Raw genomic sequence first — 22,618 nt, 5'->3', positions numbered from 1 at the left:
AAAGTACACCATTTAATGAATATGAGAAGAAATAAAAGAGTCGGGGGTTGGGGGAGGGGGAGACACAGTGGTGCGGCGGTTAGCTTAGCGCTGACGCCTCACAGCGACAAGGTCGCGGGTTCAATTCCCAAAGGCCTTGGGCCTCTCTGTCTGGAATTTGCATGTTCTCTCGGTGTCTGCGTGGGTTCTCCTCGGGTTCTCCGGGTCCAAAAGCATCCATGCGCGAACTCTAACCTGACCGTACGTGTGTGGGTGAATGCTTGTTTGTCCTTGTTTGTCTTTCTATGACCCCCACCACCCCCCACGAGGAAGCGGCTACAGAAATAAATGGACGGATGGGTAGGATGGATAGAATTGAACTGTGGTGTCATTTATGTCACAGCTGTTGTCACCGCAGGTGGACTTAAAGGTCCAGCGTTCCAAATGTTTTAAAGGAAGTCCGCCCAACAGCGCGTTCCGTATTTAGGGGAGTGTCAGGAGGGCTTCATTTGCAACATACATACAGTATATATACAGTATATATATATACTGTATGTATACATTTTTATGAGGGCTGTCAACGTTGACACATTAATCGCGATTAGTTCAATATAATCCATAATGCGTCATTAAATGATGGGGTTTAAAACTGCCTTCTGCTGAATAGCAGAATTTTACACATGCAATTTAAACCGCGATTAATCACAGTTAACTATGAAGATTCTGCGATTAATTATGATTTAAAAAATTAATCGTTTGACAGCCCTAATATATATATATGTATGTATGTATGTATATATATAGGTGACTTACATTGTACTGCCAGTATACACTTTTATTAATGTATTCATGGCCAGTATATTGAGCTTTTACCAATGTAAACATAAATCAGGCAGAATTTTACACACTGGACCTTTGAAATAGAACATTTCTTAATGTAAATCAAGAGTCTCAAACGTTACACGAAACAGTGTCCTGTTTCTGCGCTGAAGAACCAAGCGGAATCATTTAGCAAAGCTGGTCAATGTGGCCTGGAGGGAGTTGGGCAGTTGGAGAGAGCGGGAGAGAGAGAGAGAGAGAGAGAGAAGCTGGGCCCCGCTGAAACATTGTCTTCCCCGAGCGACCCTGACCCGACTCTTTGGCCCGAGCCAATACGGTCTCTGCATTCTAACCCCGCAGCGCAGGAGCATCCCCTAGCAACAGTTACCCCCAGATACAGCCCTTTGACTCCTGCTGTAATGGTATCTAGGGTCTATCGGAGACATGGCACGGCAAACACACTGGGCTGTTTGCTTTTCTGAATTCCCATGATGGCTAGAAAGTGGAGTCATGTTTCCGCCGCAGAATAAAACCCACTTTGTCTCAGGCCGCTCGGTCAAAGGTTCTGAAAATAAGTCGCAGCCTTTCAAAGGTTATTATGCGCCGTTTTTCACACATTGCTGAAACAAGGGTGGCAGCCAAAAGCCCATTACCCGACCTCCACCACCCCCCCAATGTAATTAGGGCAGATTTAGTCTCAAAAAGAACCAAATAAACCCGACAAAAATGACCGCGGTAAATCATGTACAGAACTGCGGGGGGGCGAAGGAGTCAGCGGAAAACACACTTCCACCACAACCGACCTTGACGGCTCCTCTCCTGTGCATGGTGATGCAGTTGTTGGGCTCCTTGGACAGCTGGTACAGAGCCATCACCGTGCTCTTGTGGACGGCGCTGTCTTTGGACTTGAGGTAGTGCACAAGGGGGGGCACGGCCCCAGCGTCGCCAAAGGACGTCCGGTTGCTGCCCCACATGCAGCAGCGGCCGATGGCCTCGGCCAGGTGGCAGAGGAGTCTGTTGTCGGTCTGTTGGGAGGTGGGGGGAGGCGAAAATAAAACCCAGGAGATCCACAATGCTGTCGAGGAAGTATCTAATCCCCAACACAACTGATGTTGCCAATTACGGACTGATATCTTTCTCCTGTGGTATGATTTCTCCATCTCGGCATCACGGACCGAACTTTCGGTGATTTCTTTGGCGTGATCAATCATCTTCATTGCGTCCCCGGTTTTAGAATTAGCATTAGAATTGGGTTGGATTCCCACACCAAAGACTATGAAGAAAGGTGCTCATTGCTTGCCTTGTAAATCTTGATATATGTCCTATCTTCTTTCTTTTAATCAGAAATTCACAGGTATGTCTGATTACAAGAAAGATATGAATCCACAACTGATGGCACCCAGACTGTTCCGGGCGGCAGTCAAACAAACAGAAGAGCTAGGATCTTGCTCACAGTGTTGGTCAGGCTGGCCAGCAGTGGCACGACCCCGTGATCCGTGAGGACGGCCAGGTTCTCCTTGTCTTTGGCTATCTTGGCCACGGCGGCGCAGATGCTCGCCAGCACCTCGGTGTTTGTCGACTTGAGCAGAGTCACGATCAGCTCCAACCCTCCCACCAGGGAGCGCACCATTTCCCCGGCGTCCTGTAGGGGGGGGGGGGGGGGGGGGAAGAACGTTATTGCCCGGACGAAGAAACGTGAACAAAACCAATGAACCAAACTTTTTTTTTTTATTAGAAGCTTGCCCAGCCAGCTGAGCAGCCAGTAGAACTATGTTTACCTGCGTAAACAAACGGCTTTCAGAAATAACAACTAATAATAACCGACTTTTTAAATCTGTCTGTGACCTTGACTGTCCTGAAAGAGGTTTTTAAATAAAATGCAGCATTATTGTTATTATGTATCAGTACTATTATTATTATTAGTCTATTACTATCATACTATTACTATTATTAGGCTATTGGTTTGGTTTATTTTTGTATTTTTTTGTATTTCTATTTTTATCATTTTCATAAACAATCGCCGAAAATTAAGCTGTTGTGAATCTGCAACAACTTCAGCTCTTGCATCCAACCACTTGCCACAATAATAAAGGCAAAAACAATGTAATGTATGCCATTTTAACACTGTGTACTTTTCATAGGCCTCACGGTTTCAGCCGAGGGAGCCAGCGATAAAATAGACACCATCTTTGGCTTTCTAGTGCTGATGAAAATCCACCCATGACTCTCCTGCCGTTAAGTTGGCCAAATCTGTAACGCTTCAACACTGACGATGAGACACATTAGTGCTGGAAAAAACAAAAACAAGCGCACAATCCAGGGGAACGGGGTGCAAATCACGAAGAAATCCTCATTTATAGGATATAAGCTAATTGCAGTCTGTTCATTCCAGACTGATGTGACATCATGCCGCACAGGACGGTCCCTCAGAATATGCAGTGCAGTTGGATTTTCAGGTTATGAATCGGGGTTCTTAGTGCGCAGCTGCATGGAGCTCTCTGACGGTGAGCTGCGGCTCAGGGGAAGGCTGGGGAGCCGTGTGATGTCCCAGGCAGCCTGGGGATGGGAGGGAAGTAGGGTTGGTGGTGTGTGTGAGGGAGTTGACCCCCCCCCCCCACCCCCGGCCCCCAACCCCCGACACACAGGAAGCCCGTCTTCAGGAATACTGATGACGGCCGGCCCGGGCGTCCCCGCGACAGAGGAAGCCCTCTAAAGCCGCCAGCTGCAGTAGACCAGCCAGAGTCTCTTTCATGACCGCGGCCAACCCCACCGACACACACACACACACACACACACACACACACACACACATCCCCCTCCCCCCATCTGAGAACAGCATAAATGATGAGGACGCGTGCAGTAAAGGCCCGCGTTGTCCTGAGTCTTTGAAATGAGATGTAAAGGTCCAGTGTGTCAAATTTGGCTGGATTTATGATTTTTTTTTTGTTGATATTGGTAAAAGCTCAACGTGCTGCCCATAAGTACATTAATAAGTACATACTGCCCGTGAGTACGCGTCGTCGGGCGAAGCCTCCTTCAAAACTCTACGCAATGGACCTTTAAATCCGAGAGTCAGCCGAGAGTGGCGCGTTCCTGCGGAGGAATCCTGACGCAATCGCACTTCTTGAGCAAGCGAGAAATCCTAGCATCCGACACTGCATGTAAAGTACGCAGTTACGCCCCATTGCAAGGACAGCGAGAGGACTTGGAGTGTCGGGACGGACTGTGCACACGCGCTGTGCAGAGCCGTCGGCGGATTCCCCCCCCCGACTCTCATAAAGCTACTACGGGACGGCAAACTGAAAGCACATGGCGGCTTGCTACCCCCTTATGTAAATAAAGAGTTCCTAAACTGAACGGGCAAAGAGCTTTATTTGGGTCTTGCCATTATTGTTGAATAATAAGAATAAGAAGAAGAATGCATTTTCAAGCCACCATCATTTGCACATTTTTCCAAGTTGAAATTAGCTGAAATGCCTTTCCTGTTGAAGATGACAGTTTCAGCACCTCAATATGAAATGCAGATCTGGATCAAATGGACATGTGAGTTTCGGTCCCATGTCTCTGTGACGTTCGCACTAGCCACTAGGGCCATTCTAACCTGGGCAATGGTTTTTGGGCTGTTTTTGCATGCTATTTGGCAATTAGAGTTTCAATTTTTTTTTTCACCAGTCCTGAGCTGCATGCCAAATTTGGTGCGATTCCGAGTACGTTAACGGGGTCGAAATGAGGTCGGAAGAGGCGCAGGGGAGAACAATAATAGCAAACATTAAAAAAAACAAAAAAAACAAAAACAAAAACACAACGGCTCTTTGGCCCTTGCGCAAGACAGACTCAAAAGCATGTTCAAGCCAGCCTTTTGTCCGGCTCAGCCCCAATAATATTAAAATCACCCGTAAAATCATGGTTATGAATTTTCTCTGAAAATTGTCATTGCTGATATTCAAACAGCAGTTGTGCACCGAAATATAACGTGTGGCCGGTTTTTCGGGAGAAAAAAAAAAACCCTTTTGGACACGCAGGGGTGACGCGGGCGTGTTGCGCGAGCACGGCCCAAAAGATTTGGGATGGTGCTGAGGGAAAGGCCTTGCAGCTGGGGCGGCTGCGCCACAGGATATTACCCCCGTCTTAATCTCTGCCTGCATCTCAGTTGGGCCCAATCTCGACGTGCCAGCGCCGCTCTGCTTCGCATTAGCCCGCGGTTCGCGTAAAACCTCCTCCTCCAGAAAAGGGGTCGGAGGGGAGGGAAGGCGGCGATATGGGCCGGCTTCTGTTTTGTCAGGCCTTTTCTTCTGAAGCCACACAGGCGGCCCGCAGACCTCTTTGATTTAGAGGACGGTCTGGGGTTGCCTTTGGTGGAATTCACAAGGACAGGGGCGGGCGGGAGAGAGGGAGAGGGGGGGGCGGCAGAAGACGAATGCGCGGCGTGTTCCCCCGCTGCACCGTTACCTTTGCGTTCTCCACGCACGGACAGAGAGCCCAGGCGGCGCTGCGCTGCACGTCGGCGCTGGGGTTCTTCAGCAGGGACCACACCAGGCGCACGCCGTCGAGCTGGTCGATGATTCTGCTCGAGGGGAGAGGGGAGATTGGGTCAGATTTGATCAGAGGTTTCATCAATAAATCAGTTGGGTCGATTGGGACGCTTAAAGGTCCAGTGTGGGAAATGTTTCCGGAAGCCCACCTGACGGCACGTGTTTGGTATTCAGGCCGCTGTCAGGTGGGCTTTCTTAAAAAATTGGTTGCAAGACCCTTATTGATCTATGTATATTCTTATATATATATATGGGAACCATTCTAAACCAAATTACTTCTATTGTACTGTATTGTACTACACTTTCATGAATGTATTTATGGGCAGTAAGTTAAGCTTTTACCAATATAAAAATCATAAATCAGGCCAAATATTACACACTGGGCTCTTCAAAGGTTCAGTGTGTAGTATTTGGAGATTTTGAGAAGAAACAGCAACGTCAACTGGTTACATTTTAGATTGCAGCGCTCTTTCAATTCCCCTCCCTCTCCCAAGCTTACCAGCGAACTACGGTGGCACCCAAACCTGGATGCCTTGTCCACCTTCTACTTCGTTGGTTTATTTGAGGACACCAGCGTTCACCCGAAATGCCAAACGCGCACAGTCAGGCAGCTGGATTGTCCACACCGGGCTTCCTTAGAAATGTGGTGGTGCAAGATGGCGGCTAACCGGGAGCAAGACCCTTGATCTACGGATACTCTTATATATGTGAAAACCGTTCTAAGGGTAGGAAAACCAAATCACTGTCATTGTCCTGCGAGTCTACTATTTTAATGACGTATTTATGGGCAGTATTTTAAGCTTTTAACCAATATAGACCTTTAAGAGTTTACCAATCATCTTGTTCAGACTGAGCCAATCAGGATGAAGGCACTGATTTCTCTTGCTCGGCTCCAGCCCTGAGATCCACTCACAAGTTTGCTCACTTTAAATAGCTTTCCTGTAGGAAACCTTCAGAGGTTCCAGGTCAAGAGGTGAACTCGTACAGCTGCAGACTATGTGCGGGAGCTTTGTATACGCTGCCGTAAATAGCAACTGATACAAACTTATGCTTCGTGTCAGCGGCTTGTTTTTAGAAGCAAAACCAACAAGGCTTTGTTTGGGAGTTTTGGGAGTTTGACAAGGTCTCGACTTTGACTTTGCAGTGAGCTGCATTCATACCGCGTCGCACACACAGACGTAGTCAAATCAGGGCCTGAAGTGCTCCTGAAGCACCCATTGTCTGGTATGAATAATTTTTTTATTTTTTTATTTTTTTTAAAGTAACCCGTTCCCCATGTGTGCTTCCATCAACAAGGCTGGCATTGAATTTTGTCATAATTACTTAAACACTCCCCAAGCACAGCATCTCCGTGACTGACAATGAGGAAAGACTCATCGGGGACGTCTCCAGCGCCATCTGTCTTTCCTCTGTGCATAAATCAGTCTAGGGGGATCATAACATCGGATTCCAGTCTGCGAGGACTCGCGGACAGAAACGAAAAAAAAAAAAAAAAAAAAAAGACGAAGCATCATTTGATCCGCCAACACGGCTCCGTCCTCACATGAGGCAGGGACGAAATAGATTAGCGACAAAGTTGCTTCTGACACTGATGGATTAAAAGAGGGCGACCGCAGACCCCGGAGACTTTGAACAATGCGTATTTCACTCTTGTAGCTACACGGGGATTCACCGGAGGAAGTTCTGTGTCGTTAACTGCGCCACTGTCTGCTGGTTCCGAGTCAAAACAAACACGCGAGCGGCGGCAGTTCGTGGAAAATTTGAAAAATGATGGGTTTGTTTCGGGGGCCTCCTGTCGTTATTAAAGACGTGTAAGTCTGAGGGGGAAAAGGCTTTAAGTAGATTTTGAATTGCAAGAAAGTTGCAGTTGTTCTTCCATACAGCAGCAGCAGCAGGAGCAGCAGCAGCATTGCATTTGCTTGGCTTGCCAAACAGTCATTGGAAAAACAGCTCCGGCAGAGTCGGGCCGGGGCAGGAAACAATCAAATGTGAGTTATTATAATTGCTCAGCACGCCGTGGTACACACACAACACACACACACACACACACACACGTCTCTCAGAAAAAGTAATTGCTGCAAAACATACAAAGAGCCACCGCTGACATATGGAGTGTTCTGTGTAAGTGTTTAAGGCACACACACACACACACACACAAAAAAAAAAAACCCACACACACACTCACACGTCTGGCCCAAATATATACACCCAGTGGGAAAACACGAAGAACAAGACGAACCGAGACTTTCCCCTCCAGCCGTTTTACGACAGATTGCGGATTTGGTTTGACAAAAACGTTTTTTGTTTTTTTTTCTTTTGTTATGCTACGTAGTTCACTCGGTTTACCCTTAAAAACCATTGTAAAAGGGTGGGGCGGGGGGCGTACGACAGGGGGCTAGCAGCTAACTGGTGGTATAAACTCTTTTATTTGAATCCCGCGCTAATTAAAGGCGGCACTCGCAGACCAAAAGCCGCCCCGTAAAAAGTGACGTAGGCGCCGACGGAAGCGGCGCAAACGTACAGTAGCGCATTGTTGCGGGGGGTGGGGGGGATTTACGCGGACGGCGAAACAAAGTCTGTCTTGAGACTGCTGGTTGGTTCGGCTGCGTTCTTTCCAGCCACTGGGTTTTTGGACGAGCCACGTTGAAATCCCGACGCCGGCCACAAAGTGCGAGCGAAGAGCCGTGAGGTCGACCACAGCTTTATTTAACACGGCAGGTACAATAAACAAGGCAGTCAAAATCTGTCATTAGCAGTGTTGGGGCGAGTAATCCATTACCAGGTCCTCCGCTGCTGCAGTTAAACTACTTTTTGAGTCGCGGAGGAATGGAACTCGGCTGGACTGGTAATGATAGCATAATTACTTTATCGAGTCATGATTTGGTTGCTTTTCACGAAATCTTCTAATTATCTTTTAAACGATACGGGCCGTGCGAAAAGGCACTGGTGAGTTTGTTCTGTGAAATGTGCAGTTTTGTGGTCAGAGAGAAAACGTTCATTCAAGAGAGGACAGAGGCAATGTTTTTTACCGTTATGTTCTTACTGTATCTTTTTTTTTTTTTTTTCTTTTTTAAACTAAAGTAATTAGTAATTTATTACTTATGAAACAAAGTAGTTAAAGAAGTAATCTGATTACTTTATTAAAGAGTAATCAGTAGTCGGTAGTTACATTACTTTTATGGAGCAATCCCAACAACACTGGGTCATTAGACCAGGTAATAAACACCTGCGGGGGGGGGGCCTTGTCAAAAGACATGACATCGACCAAATATGTTGGGCCGTTAATCCAATTTTCGTTTTTTTTATTATTCTTTTTAATTATCATTATTATTTTTTGGTTCAAAAACACCTCAAACGATGCCTCCAACTGACAGAGACCGTGTTAGCCAGTCGGATAGCCAGGGAAGGAGGGAGACTTACGCCATGTTGTACGTATCCGTGGCACAGGCTCCCACTGCCTTGGTCACATTTACAAGCAGCGCCTGGTGAAATGAAACACACACACACACACACACACAAAAAAACCAAAAAAAAAACACATAAGTGATCCAATGAAATGGCGCGTTTCACGAGATGAGACGGAGACGCTCGCGCGTCGGGGAAAGCGTTCAAACGCGCCTGATTCGTCCCAGTGAGCAGGTTAATGAGCGACTTGATTCCTCCGCTCTTGCAGATGGTGACCTTGTTAGCGGGGATCTGGGCAAACTCTCCCAGGGCGCCCACCACATTCACCAGCACTTCTTCAGGCTGATCGATCAGCAGCCCGACCAGACTCTCCAAGGTCTTGTACTCCTGAAACCTTAGAGCGTTGAGAGGGGAGGAGAGGGTAGGAGAGGGCATTTCTCCAACAGCTCGACTGTAATTTACGAGCGCTGCACTTTACAGAACATCCACAGCCTCGCCTAAACTTTACAAAGATTTAAAATTGGGAGATTGGAAGAGGGATCAGACGCGCAACGTGCACTTGCCAAAATGTGTACAACGGCGCTAATATATCGACGGTGATCCAGCACCATTTGACATTGAGCCCCTTTGGCAGCGAGCAAACACGCTGTTCTGGCTAACTGTCTAAACAGCCTCTGCTGCGGCATGTTATTTCCATCGTGATTCATCGTGCAATTCATCCTGCTAGAATCATTAATGCAAATGCCCCCAAAAAAAATAATAAAAAATAATAATAATCAAACAAGACACTTTTCTTCTTCTAGTTTTAGGAAAGACATTTTTCAGGTCTGCACAAATAAGCATTACTGAACCTCAAGGTGGTCCTGTGTAAAACAACCGCGTCATTTTTTTTTTTATTAATTAAGGTGTAACAACTCGCTAACAGGCAGATCAGGAACCCTGGTACGCTTTAGTTGGAGGTGTAATTTTCCCGCGTCACGATGCCGCATTACATGACGGCTATCGTTAATTAATAAATAATCACGGAAGAGGAGGGGGGAAGCAATTACGAGATGGCAACGCGTGCCGACAGGAAGCTCACTGAAAAGCTGTCAGTTGTGACTTCATCCTCATTCTTCGGGAGAACTTAAAAATAAGTCAGTTCAATGACGGACTGTTTTTTTTGTGTGTTTCCCCCCCCCCGACGCTTGCATTGGAAGTGAGGTTAGCAACAGGGAGAGTCTGAAAATGCAAATGAACTCCAGGATCTTTATCCAGGACCCTAAAGCGCTGGCCAATACAGTTTGAGAGTTGGCAGTCACAACTTTCCATGGCAGAGTTGATTCCGCACTCTGCTGTTAGCGCTTTTAGCAGCATTTGTGTGTGTGTGTGTGTGTGTGTGTGTTCGTCATTAGCATCCCTGCACACCAAATTAAAGGGGCAGTTGTCGATCCGCTAACACGCTGAGGACATTTTCAGTGAAATATTAACTCTCAGTATAATATTTCGAAAGGCTTCAGACGCATTTAACCAGTGAACGCAGTTATATTGGTAGTGAGTATTGATCGTCTGGCATTTCGATGCATCATCAATCAGGGGAAATGGCTCGCACATGGGCGCTACTTGCCTCGAGTGGAGGTCGTCCAGCCCCCAAAAACCGTCCAGACCGCAAAAATCATCAGTCACATTAAAGGGAAAAGGCTGTTTTCCTTTGACCCTGGACTTAATGAAAGAGGAGTGAAAGACTTCCACCCTCCGCCTGCCATTATCGCCGCGGCAACATTCATTCCAAAGCGATTTTCATTTCGGCGCGGCGCTCGGCCGGTGATCGTTTCTGAAACGAGCGCGCGCCCCCCGCCCCCCAGAACCCTCCCGCCCCCACCCCCACCCCCCCGCGGCCATTAGCGGCCTTTCCCCCCCCCCTCTTTGACAGTAATGGCTCGGCCCCGGCTTTAGCTTAACCCCGGCATTTAAGAGTCATTGGAAGACTCGCCTGGGAGAGCGATGAAAATAACAGATCCACTTTACGCGTTCGAGCGCCCATTTGAAAACATTAGCCGTGCGCATCACGCTGCTCGCCCCCCCCACCCCCGAGATTTCACTATCGCTGACATAGTGAAGCCCGAATCATCCAAAAAGGCAGACGGCGGAAACCAAAATGGCACAAAATGAGAGCCGTGTTGATACTGTGAGCTCTCTCTGTGACGCCCCGAATTTACCTTGTCGGTGACTGAAGGCTGCAATTTATTTTGTGAACAGTTATCGATCGTGACTGATGCTTGAAACGATATATTTGCTTTCGTGATTGTTGTTAGCAAGTAAAGGCAAAGCCGGTAAAGTAGCTTCATTGTCATTGCACGCTACATCGTGAAATAGTGAGATCAGAATTGCACAGCCACTGTGGACTAACTGGACCTCCTCCATATTTGTTCTTTACGCTTCTTGGAAGCGTGAAGATTTGTTATAATTCGCAGCAAAACTCAGCATATAACCGTTAACTCGGCGACAGATCGCATCTTTGCTTTGACTCACATCAATTAGGGCCGTCAAACAATTACATTTTTAAGTCGAGATTAATTTCTTTACTTTACAAAGTTAACTGCGATTAATCGCATCTTGATTCGCGTGTTTAAAACGGTGTCATTTGGCCATTTCAGGACAGTTTTTACGTCTGTATTAATGTAAAACTTACCGCAGTGTCTTAATTGGGAACCCACTGAACACAATGAAAGGATTTTTTTGTTCTATTGTGTTATTACTTCTTTTCAAAACGGTGCATCTCAACTCACTTCTTCCAAATGCATTCTGCAGGAGTTCCAATTTGGGTCCTTTCTCAATTTCTTACAGCCGTCTACGTGAAAAAGTGTTGTCCGCGACGGCAAAGTGTACGACTCGTCAGAGCATTCAGTGGCCGCCCATTTAGCGATAGCTTTAGTTAGCTTCCTTGATGTACTTTCATATGTTTCCCCCCCACCCCCCCTTTTTTTTTTTACTCTATAAACATTTTATTTTATTTTCATTTCTTTGATTCTTTATGAGTAATACAATGTTCCATGTTTTTGCACTACACCATCGCTCTTTAGCAGTGTGGAAACACACAGCCGCATCTTGAGGACCTGACTACGGGTGAAAGGAAGGGACAAAAGGCTTGCGATTAAAATTCTCTTATAAAATTTTAGCGTATTTTTCATTGCATTTAATCTCGTCGCGATGAACAAATTTAAAAAAAAAAAATAACGTCCCGCTGGTGCCCCCTGTGAAGGATTCCTCTCTGAATGTGATGTGGCAGTGGAGACTTGCTTCCAGTCGGGAGGACTTGGACTCTGAACGCCGGATATCATCCTGTCAAATTATGATTTATGAAGTGCAGGAGGATCCCGTTGAGTGGCTGCTCATTCTTCCTCGTTATTTTATTTTATTTCATTTTTTCGTATCCCGCAACAATTTGAAGCAGCGTACAGCCTTCCTGACAAAGAGACACATTTTTCACACAATCTCCACCTCAAGGAAGAGCCTCACACTCCAAAAACCACTGTCCTATCAGTGCTGCGGCCACGTTTTCGACTGATTTATCTTTTACTTTGACACTGCTTTGCTGTATGGGACTCAGTCGTGCATTATGCTGCAGCTAAATCATCCTTTCAAGGCTGAGCTGAGGGCGCGGGCCCGCCAAAGCATGGCTCGAATAGTCGTCGTTCGTTATTTTAAGGAAGTTTTAGATTATTTCAAAGGATTTTAGCAATATTGCTAGCATGGCAAGAATTTTAAGGCTAATAAGCACAAGTCAAAAAACAATCCGTAAATGCCCCTTGCTGAAAGAAGCAGGCTCAAAGAGGCCCCAAGAAATACACCTCTGCAGGGCCCCATCAAGCCGACTTTAAATAAATCCCATTCTGTCAGCATGCCTGCGTTTAGCACAAAAGTAACGGGCCTCCGCAGACACAGAAGTCTATAAAATCATCGCGTTGACGCGAGTCTTTGTTAGCGCTGCGAAGGGGCCGAACGTCAGCGGCAAACGCTTTTGCGAGAAGATCAGAGCGGGTAGAGCTGCAGCGAGAACCTCATTTCTCACGCAAATAATCACTTCAGGACGGCAGCAAGAGGGAAAGGAAGCGCGTGACAACTGCAGGCGAATGGGAGAAGCGACGCGGGAACATGTGGTAAAAATTACTGCCCCCCCTCCCCTCCCGAACATCACTCACCCACCCGCATACCCCACAAAACAGTGTGGACCATAATCAACCCGAGTGCAACGTTGTGAGATGTGTGCTGATTGATGCCATTAGCATCATCCGGGACTGCGACGTTTCACCGAAGTCTCGGGCCAAATTAACTCGAGTTAACTCATTGCTATTAATCCTCTTTGGCACCGGGCCTAATTAGGGTGCTTTGTCCAATTTACTGGGAGCAACGTGTCCCAGCCTTTCCTCGTCTGGTCCTCATTATTGAAGATCACAGTCACAGCGCCAGGAGAACAGGACGGACAGGCAGACAGACAGACAGACAGACAGACAGATAGATAGATAGATAGACAGATAGATAGATAGATAGACAGATAGATAGATAGAGTTCCAGCCATACTTGGTCACATTCTCCGGGCTTATGGAGCACTTCCAGATGGCCCCGGTGGCGGCAGCCAGGAGATGCTTGTTGTCCGCTTTGCTCAGCAAGGCAACCAGCGGCTGAAGCCCTCTGTACTGACGCACCAGGTCACGGGTCTGCTTGTCTTCCGCACACTGGGAACGATAAGGGGACGTCACCAACGTCTCGTCGGAGGAGCAAGAGGTAGTTTCCTGCTTTACAAGTTTTTAACTATCGTATCATTTCACACTGCAGGTACCAGTGTCAACTAAGGGCTTTGTCGGGCTGAAGGAGACTTATTCACACTGGCTATTCACACATGACTTGGGAACAGCAATATGCTCTGTCAGGAGCAGGAAGTCTTGTTCAGCGGAGGAGAGATCTGGCTGTGTATGCATTTCAGGACGGCAACTGGGATCAACTGGAATATAAATATAAGGGATGCACCGATACCACTTTTTTACAGAACAAGTAGAGTACAAGTACTTGCTTTCAGTACTCAATAACACCAATACTGAGAACTTAATAAGGCCACTAAACACTATGAAATTATGAAATATATATATTTTTTACTTTTCCATAGATGTTCTGTTATTTGAACAACATCCCTCAGTGTGTTTAACTAGAACATGTTGACTGTCTCAAGATTCACTGTAGTTCAAACAGAAATTTAACAAAATTGTCTTATACGTACATATACAGTACAACTGATATCGGTGTTGTGGTATCAGCACGTGATTACAAGTATGAGTAGCGTACTCAACGCCGGTATCGGCATCGATACCTGATACTGGTATCAGTATCTCTAGTAAATATATATATATATTTTTTTTATACAGTATATAATCAAGCATATAATTGTTGACTTTATCTGTATAAAAGCAATCCATAATAACATATGAATAAATTTGCTTTGCATTTCATAGTATGAGCACTTTCTTTTAAAATAAGAAGAAGCTGATTTCAAGGGCTACCTTGAAGATTGCACTGGCGCAGTGCATTTGGAGCTCATCGTTGTCGCTGCTTAGGTTCTTGACTAAATCCTTGATCATGCCCTCAGTCTGGATGGCGATCCTGTAGTTTTCCTGTGACAATGTGAGAGAGAAAAAAAAATCATTGGCATTGCACACACACACACAAAAAAAAAAAGAGTTACTCAATCAAGTCAAGAGTGTTTTCAATTTTTAATGACTTTTTTAAATATGGATTTTTATGACGCAGAGCTGAAACTGGAACTGGAGCATTTTCCAGGGTGTAAGTATTTATATCAGCTATGGTGAATAAATGAAATAATACTTTGTGACTGCTTTGGAAAGCACCAATACCTGATACCAATACTGGGGTTGAATATGCTATGTGCTGATACTGCAACACTGATATCAGTATCGGGTATCAATACCGATACCAGTATCGGGTATCAATGCCGATACCAATATCAGGTATCGGTGTCAATACTGGGGTTGAGTATGCTATGTGCTGATACCGCAACACTGATGCCAGTTGTATATGCATGTATAGGTTAATTTTGTTAAATGTGTGTTTGTCCTGCAGTGAAACTTGTTTTAGAAAAACATGCTGATGAATGTTGTTCAAATAACAGAATACCAGTGGAAAACCTTTTAAAAAGTAAAAAAAAATAATAATAATAATTTCGTAATGTGATATCGCGTTATTACGTACTTTTGGTTAGTACTGAAATGCAAGTACTCTGTGCTTTACTCATTATGTAAAAATAAATAAATAAATAAATAAAAAAAAGTGGTATCGGTGCATCCCGACTTGACAGCCGAGTTATTGATAGAACTTATAGACGCATGACAGATTGAGTGCGACGGTGCATGTGCCCTTCTCACCACCGACGCACACTCCTGCAGCGTGCCCACCACTGGAATGAGCATGTTCTTGTGCGGCGACTTGAGCAGGCGTCCCAGCAGAGGGATCCCCCCGGCCTGTCGGATGGCCTCCTTGTTCCTGCTGGTCTTGCTGCAGCTCCACAGGGCCAGAGCGCCACAGCGAGCCACCTCCACGTCCCTCTCCTGGTTCTTCGCCGTCAGCTTCGCTAAGCCCGAAACGCAGTCCAGCAGCTTGACCTGAGCCGAGAAGAAACGGGATACCGGCTGCTGAGACGCGAAACGCAGACATCATCATCATCATCATCATCATCATCATCATCATCAACAGGTGTGCCAAGAGGCAGATGAGACGCACCAGCTGGGAAGCACCATTTTTAAATTTTTTTTTTTGCAATGCAATGCAATTAGAACTCTGTCACTGCTGGGTCTTATCTAACTCCTCTCCGCTGTGTGACGGATAATATTCTGGACGTTTCTGGACTCAGTGGCAAATATTGCACAAGTGGTTTAAGAAACCTTGCTTATCCATGACTCGGCACAACTGACGGCCTTTTGCGCTTCTTGCTCTTGTTTGTTTGTTTGTTTTAGTTAGATTCACTTTGACTCTTTCTTGTAATTACTGTATAGTTTTCCGTATTGTTTTTAGTGCTGCAACAGCGTAGTTTCCCAATTTGGGATCAATAAAGTACTTCAATCTATCTATTTATCTATCTAGCTGGCTGGCTAGCTAGACAGATAGAGAACTCGCTAGCTATCCGTCAGTCTGTCTTGCTTTTTGGAGCACTGACTGTGATCTTAGACAATGAGGAACACATGAGAAAGACTAGGATAGGTTGCCCCTCGTAAATTGGACAAGCACCTTAATTAGGCTTGCTGCCAAAGAGGAGCATAGTCAACTCTAGCTAATTTGGCCAAGACTTCCATAAAACATCCCAGTCCGGATGACGCTAATAGTGTCCATCAGCCAATATCTGAATCTGACACCAATGTATTTGGTTGGTGATCTATCTATCTATCTATGCATAGGATGAAAAAGGCAGACGTGCTGGGGTGGAAAACTATATGTGTGTATATATGTCTTTTTTGAAGCCTGAGAATTCAGTGTTCTAATCAGTAGACTGCTAGCCAAGTGAGAGACAGATCCGGCAAGGCTGCCCAGCTCAAAGGTGAACTAGTGAACTAGTCACCTCGCGGGAAATTAACCTGCCCGCGAGAAAACACTTGCATACAAGAACATCCGATTTGGGAGCCTGAGGAAAAAATATACAAAGCATTTAGGCTTCAATCAGGGGGCCGCTCGGTCAGGTTTCCGAGGATGTAAAGATGTAAACTATCTGTTTCACCTCAGCGCCCGCTTGGGCCTCCATTTGATCGCACAAAAATATAGTTGAGCACAGTCGGGCTGCGTGCTTTACACATTTAAAGGGCGTAATAATAGCGGCTTGGAGGGACGTAACTGTGTCGTCATCTTCACAGTGAATGTCGCAAGTATTTCGATGTGACAATTCCAAATTATACGTATTCAGGGCAAAAAGTGTGGGTGTGTATTTTTTTTAATTTTTTTTTTGAAGCAGAGCAGACAGATGTAAGGACTACACTTAGTCACACCAGCTCGCACAGCCCTAGAATTAGAGCAAAAGTGAGACTCCTGGGGTGGCCAGGAAGAAATGAGCAAAAGTTTAGTTTCGAAACTGATGAGAATGGAGAAGAGCGGACAAAAGACAAGACACTGGCGGACGAGACAAACGCTGCAAGCAGCAGTAGTAGTAGTTTGATAAATATCTACTACGTCAAAGCTTTGTTTGTACTTTTTGGGTTAATATACAGCAAATGCATTACTTGTAGTCAACAAATGGTATTTGGATAACGTTCACATTTTGGGAAAATATTGAATCCATTTTGTAAAACTGGGCCTGATTTATGATTTTTATATTGGTAAAAGCGAAACAAACTAGCCATCGATACATTAATTAAAGGTTTACACCGACAGTACAATAAAAGTACCCTTAGAGCAGTTCTCATATAAATAAGAATATACATAGAGCAAGGGTACACACACACACACACACTCATTCCATTCTTTCTCTTTGACAAATTCCCGTTGGTTGCACCTACCAGTTTTCTTATCCCACCGTACTGCCTGACTATCCTGCGTGCCCTGCGGAACCTGGCCACGTTGGCGACCGTCTCTGCAGCCAAGGCCTGAAGCTCCTTGACCGGTGAGTCCAGGATGGCCACGATGCTCTGCAGGCCGCCCATGTCGACGATGGCTTGGCGGATTTGCACGTTGTGACAAATCTTCCTCAGGATTTTGAGAGAGCCGATCTAAAAATCACGCGGACAGAAAACACGCCCACTATAAATTATCATTGACTTCAGCTCCGAGTCATAATAGACTCTTGATCGTCGTTCACGCTCGCGGGGACTTTCCAGGTCAAGGTCCTGGTTCAGAGGGCTGCTCACTTTGCATTTGACTTCATCCGTGTCCAGCAAGTTGATGAGGACTTCGAGGCCGCCTACGTCCCGAATGGCCAACTGGCACGTCTCCTGCATCAAACTGAAGTCCATCAGGGCGCAAAGGGTGAGAACAGTGGCCGTCTGGTCACCTCCCTGGGATCATGACAGAGATTTGACAGAATGAATGAAGAGAAACAAAAGAAACAGTTACTACCACTACTACCATTATGATTATAATAAAAGAAGTAATATGAGAAGTAACCTTTTGGTTTCCTTACTTAAAGTGAATAATAATAATAATAATAATAATAATAATAATAATAATAATAATAATAATAATAATAATAATAATCAGGTGTCTCATTTGCAGCAGTCCACTTCCCCTTACTTGTCCCAATACTATGTCTTTTTCACATTCTCCTCACTACATAAACTACGTAGCACAAAGCTGTCAGTATGCTTGGCAGTTGGCAGCATTATGGCACCTAAAATACAAGCTGCAATTGTTTGAAATACTGTTCCGGGCATGGGGTCCATGTTGTTTTTTTTTTGTTTTTTTTCTGGAAGAACCATATTTAATCTGCAGCACATGAACTCCGCCGACGAGAGATGGTTTCGATCACGTCGGGCCTGGGTAGGGTCGGGTCGGCGGGAAAAAATATCAGCAGGTTAGAAAAAAAAAGGAAGGAGCGAAGTGGCGAGCGGCTGTAACACAAGACAAGCTCTGCCGCTTTGATGTGCGACACGGGGATGTTCAGTGAAAAAGTTTAATAAAGTTACCCCCCCCCCCCTTTTTTTTTTTTTTTTTTTTAAACCAATGGCACAAATATGCCAGACGTAGCTCTCTCTTAGATATTCAAGACCATTTCTACACCTGGAATATGCCCAAGATCTTATCACTCTCACACATTGCCAACAGTTAAAGGTCCACATTGAGCAAGACGTGCAAAAATAAATTTTGGAGGACAATCATCAACAACAAAAAAAAAGCAGCTGATAACTACTGAGAAATCCTAGGTTATAATCTGCGTCTTGACTCTGGACCCATAAGACGGTCTCCAGCGCTGTCTAATCGTATCTGCATGGCCGAGCACCGCTCCAACACAGCGGGGAAATGGCCACATGTGTTGCCCATAGTGCGTCGCCAGCCCTTAAATGCGAACCATTCGCCCATTAACAACAGTGGATCTGCTGCTTTCCTTTGTCTCTGATGTTCTCACCGTTCAAAGGGTTTGGCGGGGCGGAGGTTTGTACCTTGTAAAAACAACAGAAGGAGTAGGGGGGTGGGGGGGTGGGGGGGAAGAAGTGAGGTCTGTTAGCAAGTCAGAAACACGCTGTGAGAGCAGGGGACAGGTCGCGTGATTTCATTTCTCCCGGCTTTGGTCTACGGGTTTGTTTTCCTTCACGGCAATTACAACATCTGATATCATTTATTTTTTAACGGATGGTGCGATAAGGACAAAGCCATGGTTTGACCCGAGAATTCACAAGGAGATGTTCGTATCTTCACTGATGCATGTTTTGAACTAAAAAAAAAAAAAAAAAAAAGTAGGGATGCGCCGTTACCGATACCTGTATCGGGTATCGGTACCAATACCTGGGATGAGTACTCATACTCATAAAATACGTTCCCTGAACTAGTAGTATATGTATGTGTGACGGTTTTGTTCAATTTGTGTTTGAACTGCAGTGAAACTTGTTCTAGAAGTAACTTCTGTAATGTGTAATGGCCTTATTAAGTACTCAGTATCGGTATTGGTGAGTACTGAAATGCAGGTACTCATATTCTACCTGTTCTGCAAAAAAGTAACTATAAAACATTGTTTCGGTGGAAGATAGAGTCAATACCACAACTACGGAGGAAAAGAAAGTGGCAAACGGTTTCATTGGGTCGCCTTCATGGGTGGCGGAAACGTTAACAGCCAATCAAAATCCGATAAAAACATGCTGGCATTAGACGCCCATCCGGCAATTCACAGCACTCACCAAACATAGCGGAGGGCAATGCAACGCTGTGACAGAAGTTCATGCAGAAGCTCCGCTCTAAGGTTTGATCATCAAGCTGATACAAGTTACCATACCATTGAGTATTACATAACATCCCCGGAAGGCAGGCGTTGCACTACTGCCTACACAATAACTCACTTCATCGGTGTAAATTCCACCAGCACCAACACTGGAGCCAACGCCACAGTTGCTGTTCCCAGCGTGGAAGCCTTCTAAAGGGTTGAGAGGCAAACGAGCATCTCAGAAGCAACAACGGAAAAGCCGCTAAAAATAAACAAGTGACAAAACTCAAGATCTGGCATATTAGCACACGGAAATGTAGTCATTGCATATCAATGTTTTATTGCGAGAAATTAAAAATCAAAGCGAGGTTTCTTTTCCCCCGAACAGATCACGATGCTGCAGAGACTCATTTCTATTTTGTTTTACAAGTCTGAGGTCAGCCATTTAAAGACACTTTATGCATGACGTCTCTTGTTCTTCGTCTTCATGTGCTGCAGGTGTCTCCGCCTGAGCTGGACAAGTACGTAGTTTAAGGCCACTGAATGAAGGTCTTATCCTTGTCCGGACCGTACAGAGCAGCTGACTGGATTCTGTGGCGAGTACACAGATTTGCTCTGTAAATCACACCACTTTGGATGGGGGAGCAGGTGTTGGGGGTTAGCGGGGCTGCCAACAATGATACCCCATTGACCTCAATGCTAGTTTTCTTTTTGAGCCCGGTGGGGGGGGGGGTGCTGAAGAATTCAGACAGAGGCGGGACCAAAAGGTCCAAAAGTATTAACAGCTGATATGAATGCAGCACAAAATGCAACTTTAACACTGCACAATGTACGTTTGGAAGCCTGTCTGCTAAAAACGTGTGATCGTGTAACGTGTTGGCTGCAAAGTAATCTGATGAGTCCGCAGCTACATGCATGCCTTCTCTGGAAAATTTAGTTAGAGTAATGTTGGACTGGAAAAGCTACTCAGGAAGCCCCATTGGAGCTGGAACTTCTTTTGGAGTTTGTCAGTGTGACTTGACTATTCGAACACATTTGACTTTATCCTTTACGGGCGGCATTGCATCAACATAAGAGCACCACCACAGCAGAATTCATTGTCTTTTAAGGTGGCAAAGCAACAGGATTCGAGATTAAGAAACAAAGAGTGCTGCTCTGCCGTGTCTGAAAGTCACTGCAAAAAAACAAACAAAACTAAATTAACTTAAATGGGCTCAGCAAATATCCCATACAGACCTTTGGGTGAAAACATTGCTTTTCTTGGGAGGTGTGTGTGTTCATTGACAAAGCTTCAAAATGTTTCACCTCAAAGCTAAAAAAAAAAGTAGTAATTCAGTGAACTGGCGGACTTGGTGTCCTTCGGGAGGTCATTCAATAATCTGGGAGCCCTGTCATCTTTGGTCATCAGCCTAGACCTGGGTACAACCAATAGAGTCATGTTTGAGGACCTGAAATTACCAGCGGATTTGTATGGGCAAAAGCTCAGAGATGTAGCTAGGAGCAAGACCATGAAGAGCTTTAACAGTTAACAATAAAATGTTAAAAGCAATTCTTAGTTTGACGGGAAGCCAGTGAAGAGAAGTCTGGCAGTGGCATTTTGCACCAACTGCAGGCGGTGGAGACAGCTTTGGCTGAGACATGTGTACAAGGCATTTACAACTTTGTTGAGGTCGTTGAAAGATAAAACATAAAAAAAAAAAACTATCTGATTTTAGATATATTTTTCGGTTTATAAAACAGGACAGTTTTCTTGACATGAGCCTCAAAATAAAGATGCAAACAAAACAAACAAACAAAACACCCAGGTTTCTTGCACCAGGTTTAACATTCACTGCCAAACAGCCAAGACTATTTAGGGTCTGGGATCTGGAGCTGAGAGGGCCGAACAAAGAACTGGGTGTCGTCGGCATGACAGTGAAATTGCATGTTGTGATTGTGCATGACTTGACCTAGAGCAAGCATGTATATAGAGAATAATAATGGGCCAAGTACGGACCCTTGAGGGACACCAAAGGAAAAAGTGACTTCATTTAAGGGAAAGTGTTAAAGTGTTGAAATTAGGGGTTCAAGTGGCTCTCAAAGGAGTGGGGCATCGCCGCAGTACTGGCACTGCCCGGTAGAAGGGCAAGCACCTCTGATTAGAGCCGAACACAACAAGTCCATGTGCGTCGCTCAGAGGATTGATCGATAATAAACAATATCCTCTGGGGGCAAACACATCCAGTGCAAGATGTTAAGAGTTAAACCAGTGCACAGATGATCCATTGATTCTGATTCTTTTTTTTTTTTTTTTAGAAGCCGTCTGCTGAATTTATACTGAGAGGAGATGAGTGGAGGCCATCTGCTCGGCGGAGCGGAGACATTCATAAATGTTGTCAAAAGCTAATTACATAAACGTGTGCGGGACGCAAAACTGGAAATGTTTGCCTGCTAACAAGTAACACATTACATATCAGACATAATATTTATGCGTGTGAGAGAGAAGCCACAGCCAGTGTAACTCAAAGCAGCTGCTGGATTTTCCTCACTGTAAACACAGACAGAATACGCGCAATCTACAAATTACTAGTAAATATGTGGAGTTATTTAACCGTTACTATCTAAAGAAAATAACCAGTTTCTCCAGCTTTGCATTGCACTACAGGCTGGATATTTTTTCACCTCTCTATAAATACCCAATAGATTCTGCAAGGTGGGCATTGCAATAACGATGCAGTGGAACACAGTGAGATGCCATGAAACACTGGCCAACACCACGGCCTCCGAGCACAGAAGTGAGCGATGCCATTTCCTCATTTTCACAGTCAGACAGTGCATACAAACATAGTTGCGACAACAACAACAACAACACAAGATCTTGCTTCAGCTCTCGCACCGGCCGGCCAGTTGTGGCCACGTAGCAATGCAAGCAACGAATCCTAAATATATGGCGCCTAATTGCAAACAATATACAGATAGCAATAAGTAAAGGGTTAGGGTTAGGGTTAGGGTTAAAACTCGCCAT

At 45.3% G+C, this 22,618-nt stretch overlaps 1 protein-coding gene across 6 annotated transcripts in view; it reads right to left on the bottom strand.

Moving 5' to 3' along the window:
- Window positions 1-22,618, bottom strand: part of odad2 (outer dynein arm docking complex subunit 2) — a 39,053-nt gene that overhangs the window by 6,000 nt on the left and 10,435 nt on the right. For 4 of the 6 annotated variants that reach the window (XM_076043065.1, XM_076043068.1, XM_076043069.1 and 1 more), the window contains 8 exons: window positions 17,612-17,758; window positions 17,264-17,473; window positions 15,149-15,385; window positions 14,270-14,380; window positions 13,296-13,450; window positions 5,248-5,362; window positions 2,252-2,440; window positions 1,602-1,823 (listed from right to left, as the gene is read on the bottom strand). In XM_076043065.1, coding sequence (XP_075899180.1) covers window positions 1,602-1,823; window positions 2,252-2,440; window positions 5,248-5,362; window positions 13,296-13,450; window positions 14,270-14,380; window positions 15,149-15,385; window positions 17,264-17,473; window positions 17,612-17,758 — 1,386 coding nt within the window. Of the gene's footprint in view, window positions 1-1,601; window positions 1,824-2,251; window positions 2,441-5,247; window positions 5,363-8,750; window positions 8,813-8,948; window positions 9,130-13,295; window positions 13,451-14,269; window positions 14,381-15,148; window positions 15,386-17,263; window positions 17,474-17,611; window positions 17,759-22,618 lie in introns of all 6 variants that reach the window. The other 2 variants (XM_076043071.1, XM_076043067.1) reach the window with 2 other exon arrangements.

This window comes from Nelusetta ayraudi, unplaced genomic scaffold, assembly GCF_046127955.1.
Source record: "Nelusetta ayraudi isolate G7.1 ecotype Tasmania unplaced genomic scaffold, CSIRO-AGI_Nayr_v1 ptg000073l, whole genome shotgun sequence".
In the NCBI taxonomy this organism is placed as follows: domain Eukaryota; kingdom Metazoa; phylum Chordata; class Actinopteri; order Tetraodontiformes; family Monacanthidae; genus Nelusetta; species Nelusetta ayraudi.
This window is presented reverse-complemented; position numbering and strand designations above follow the sequence as displayed.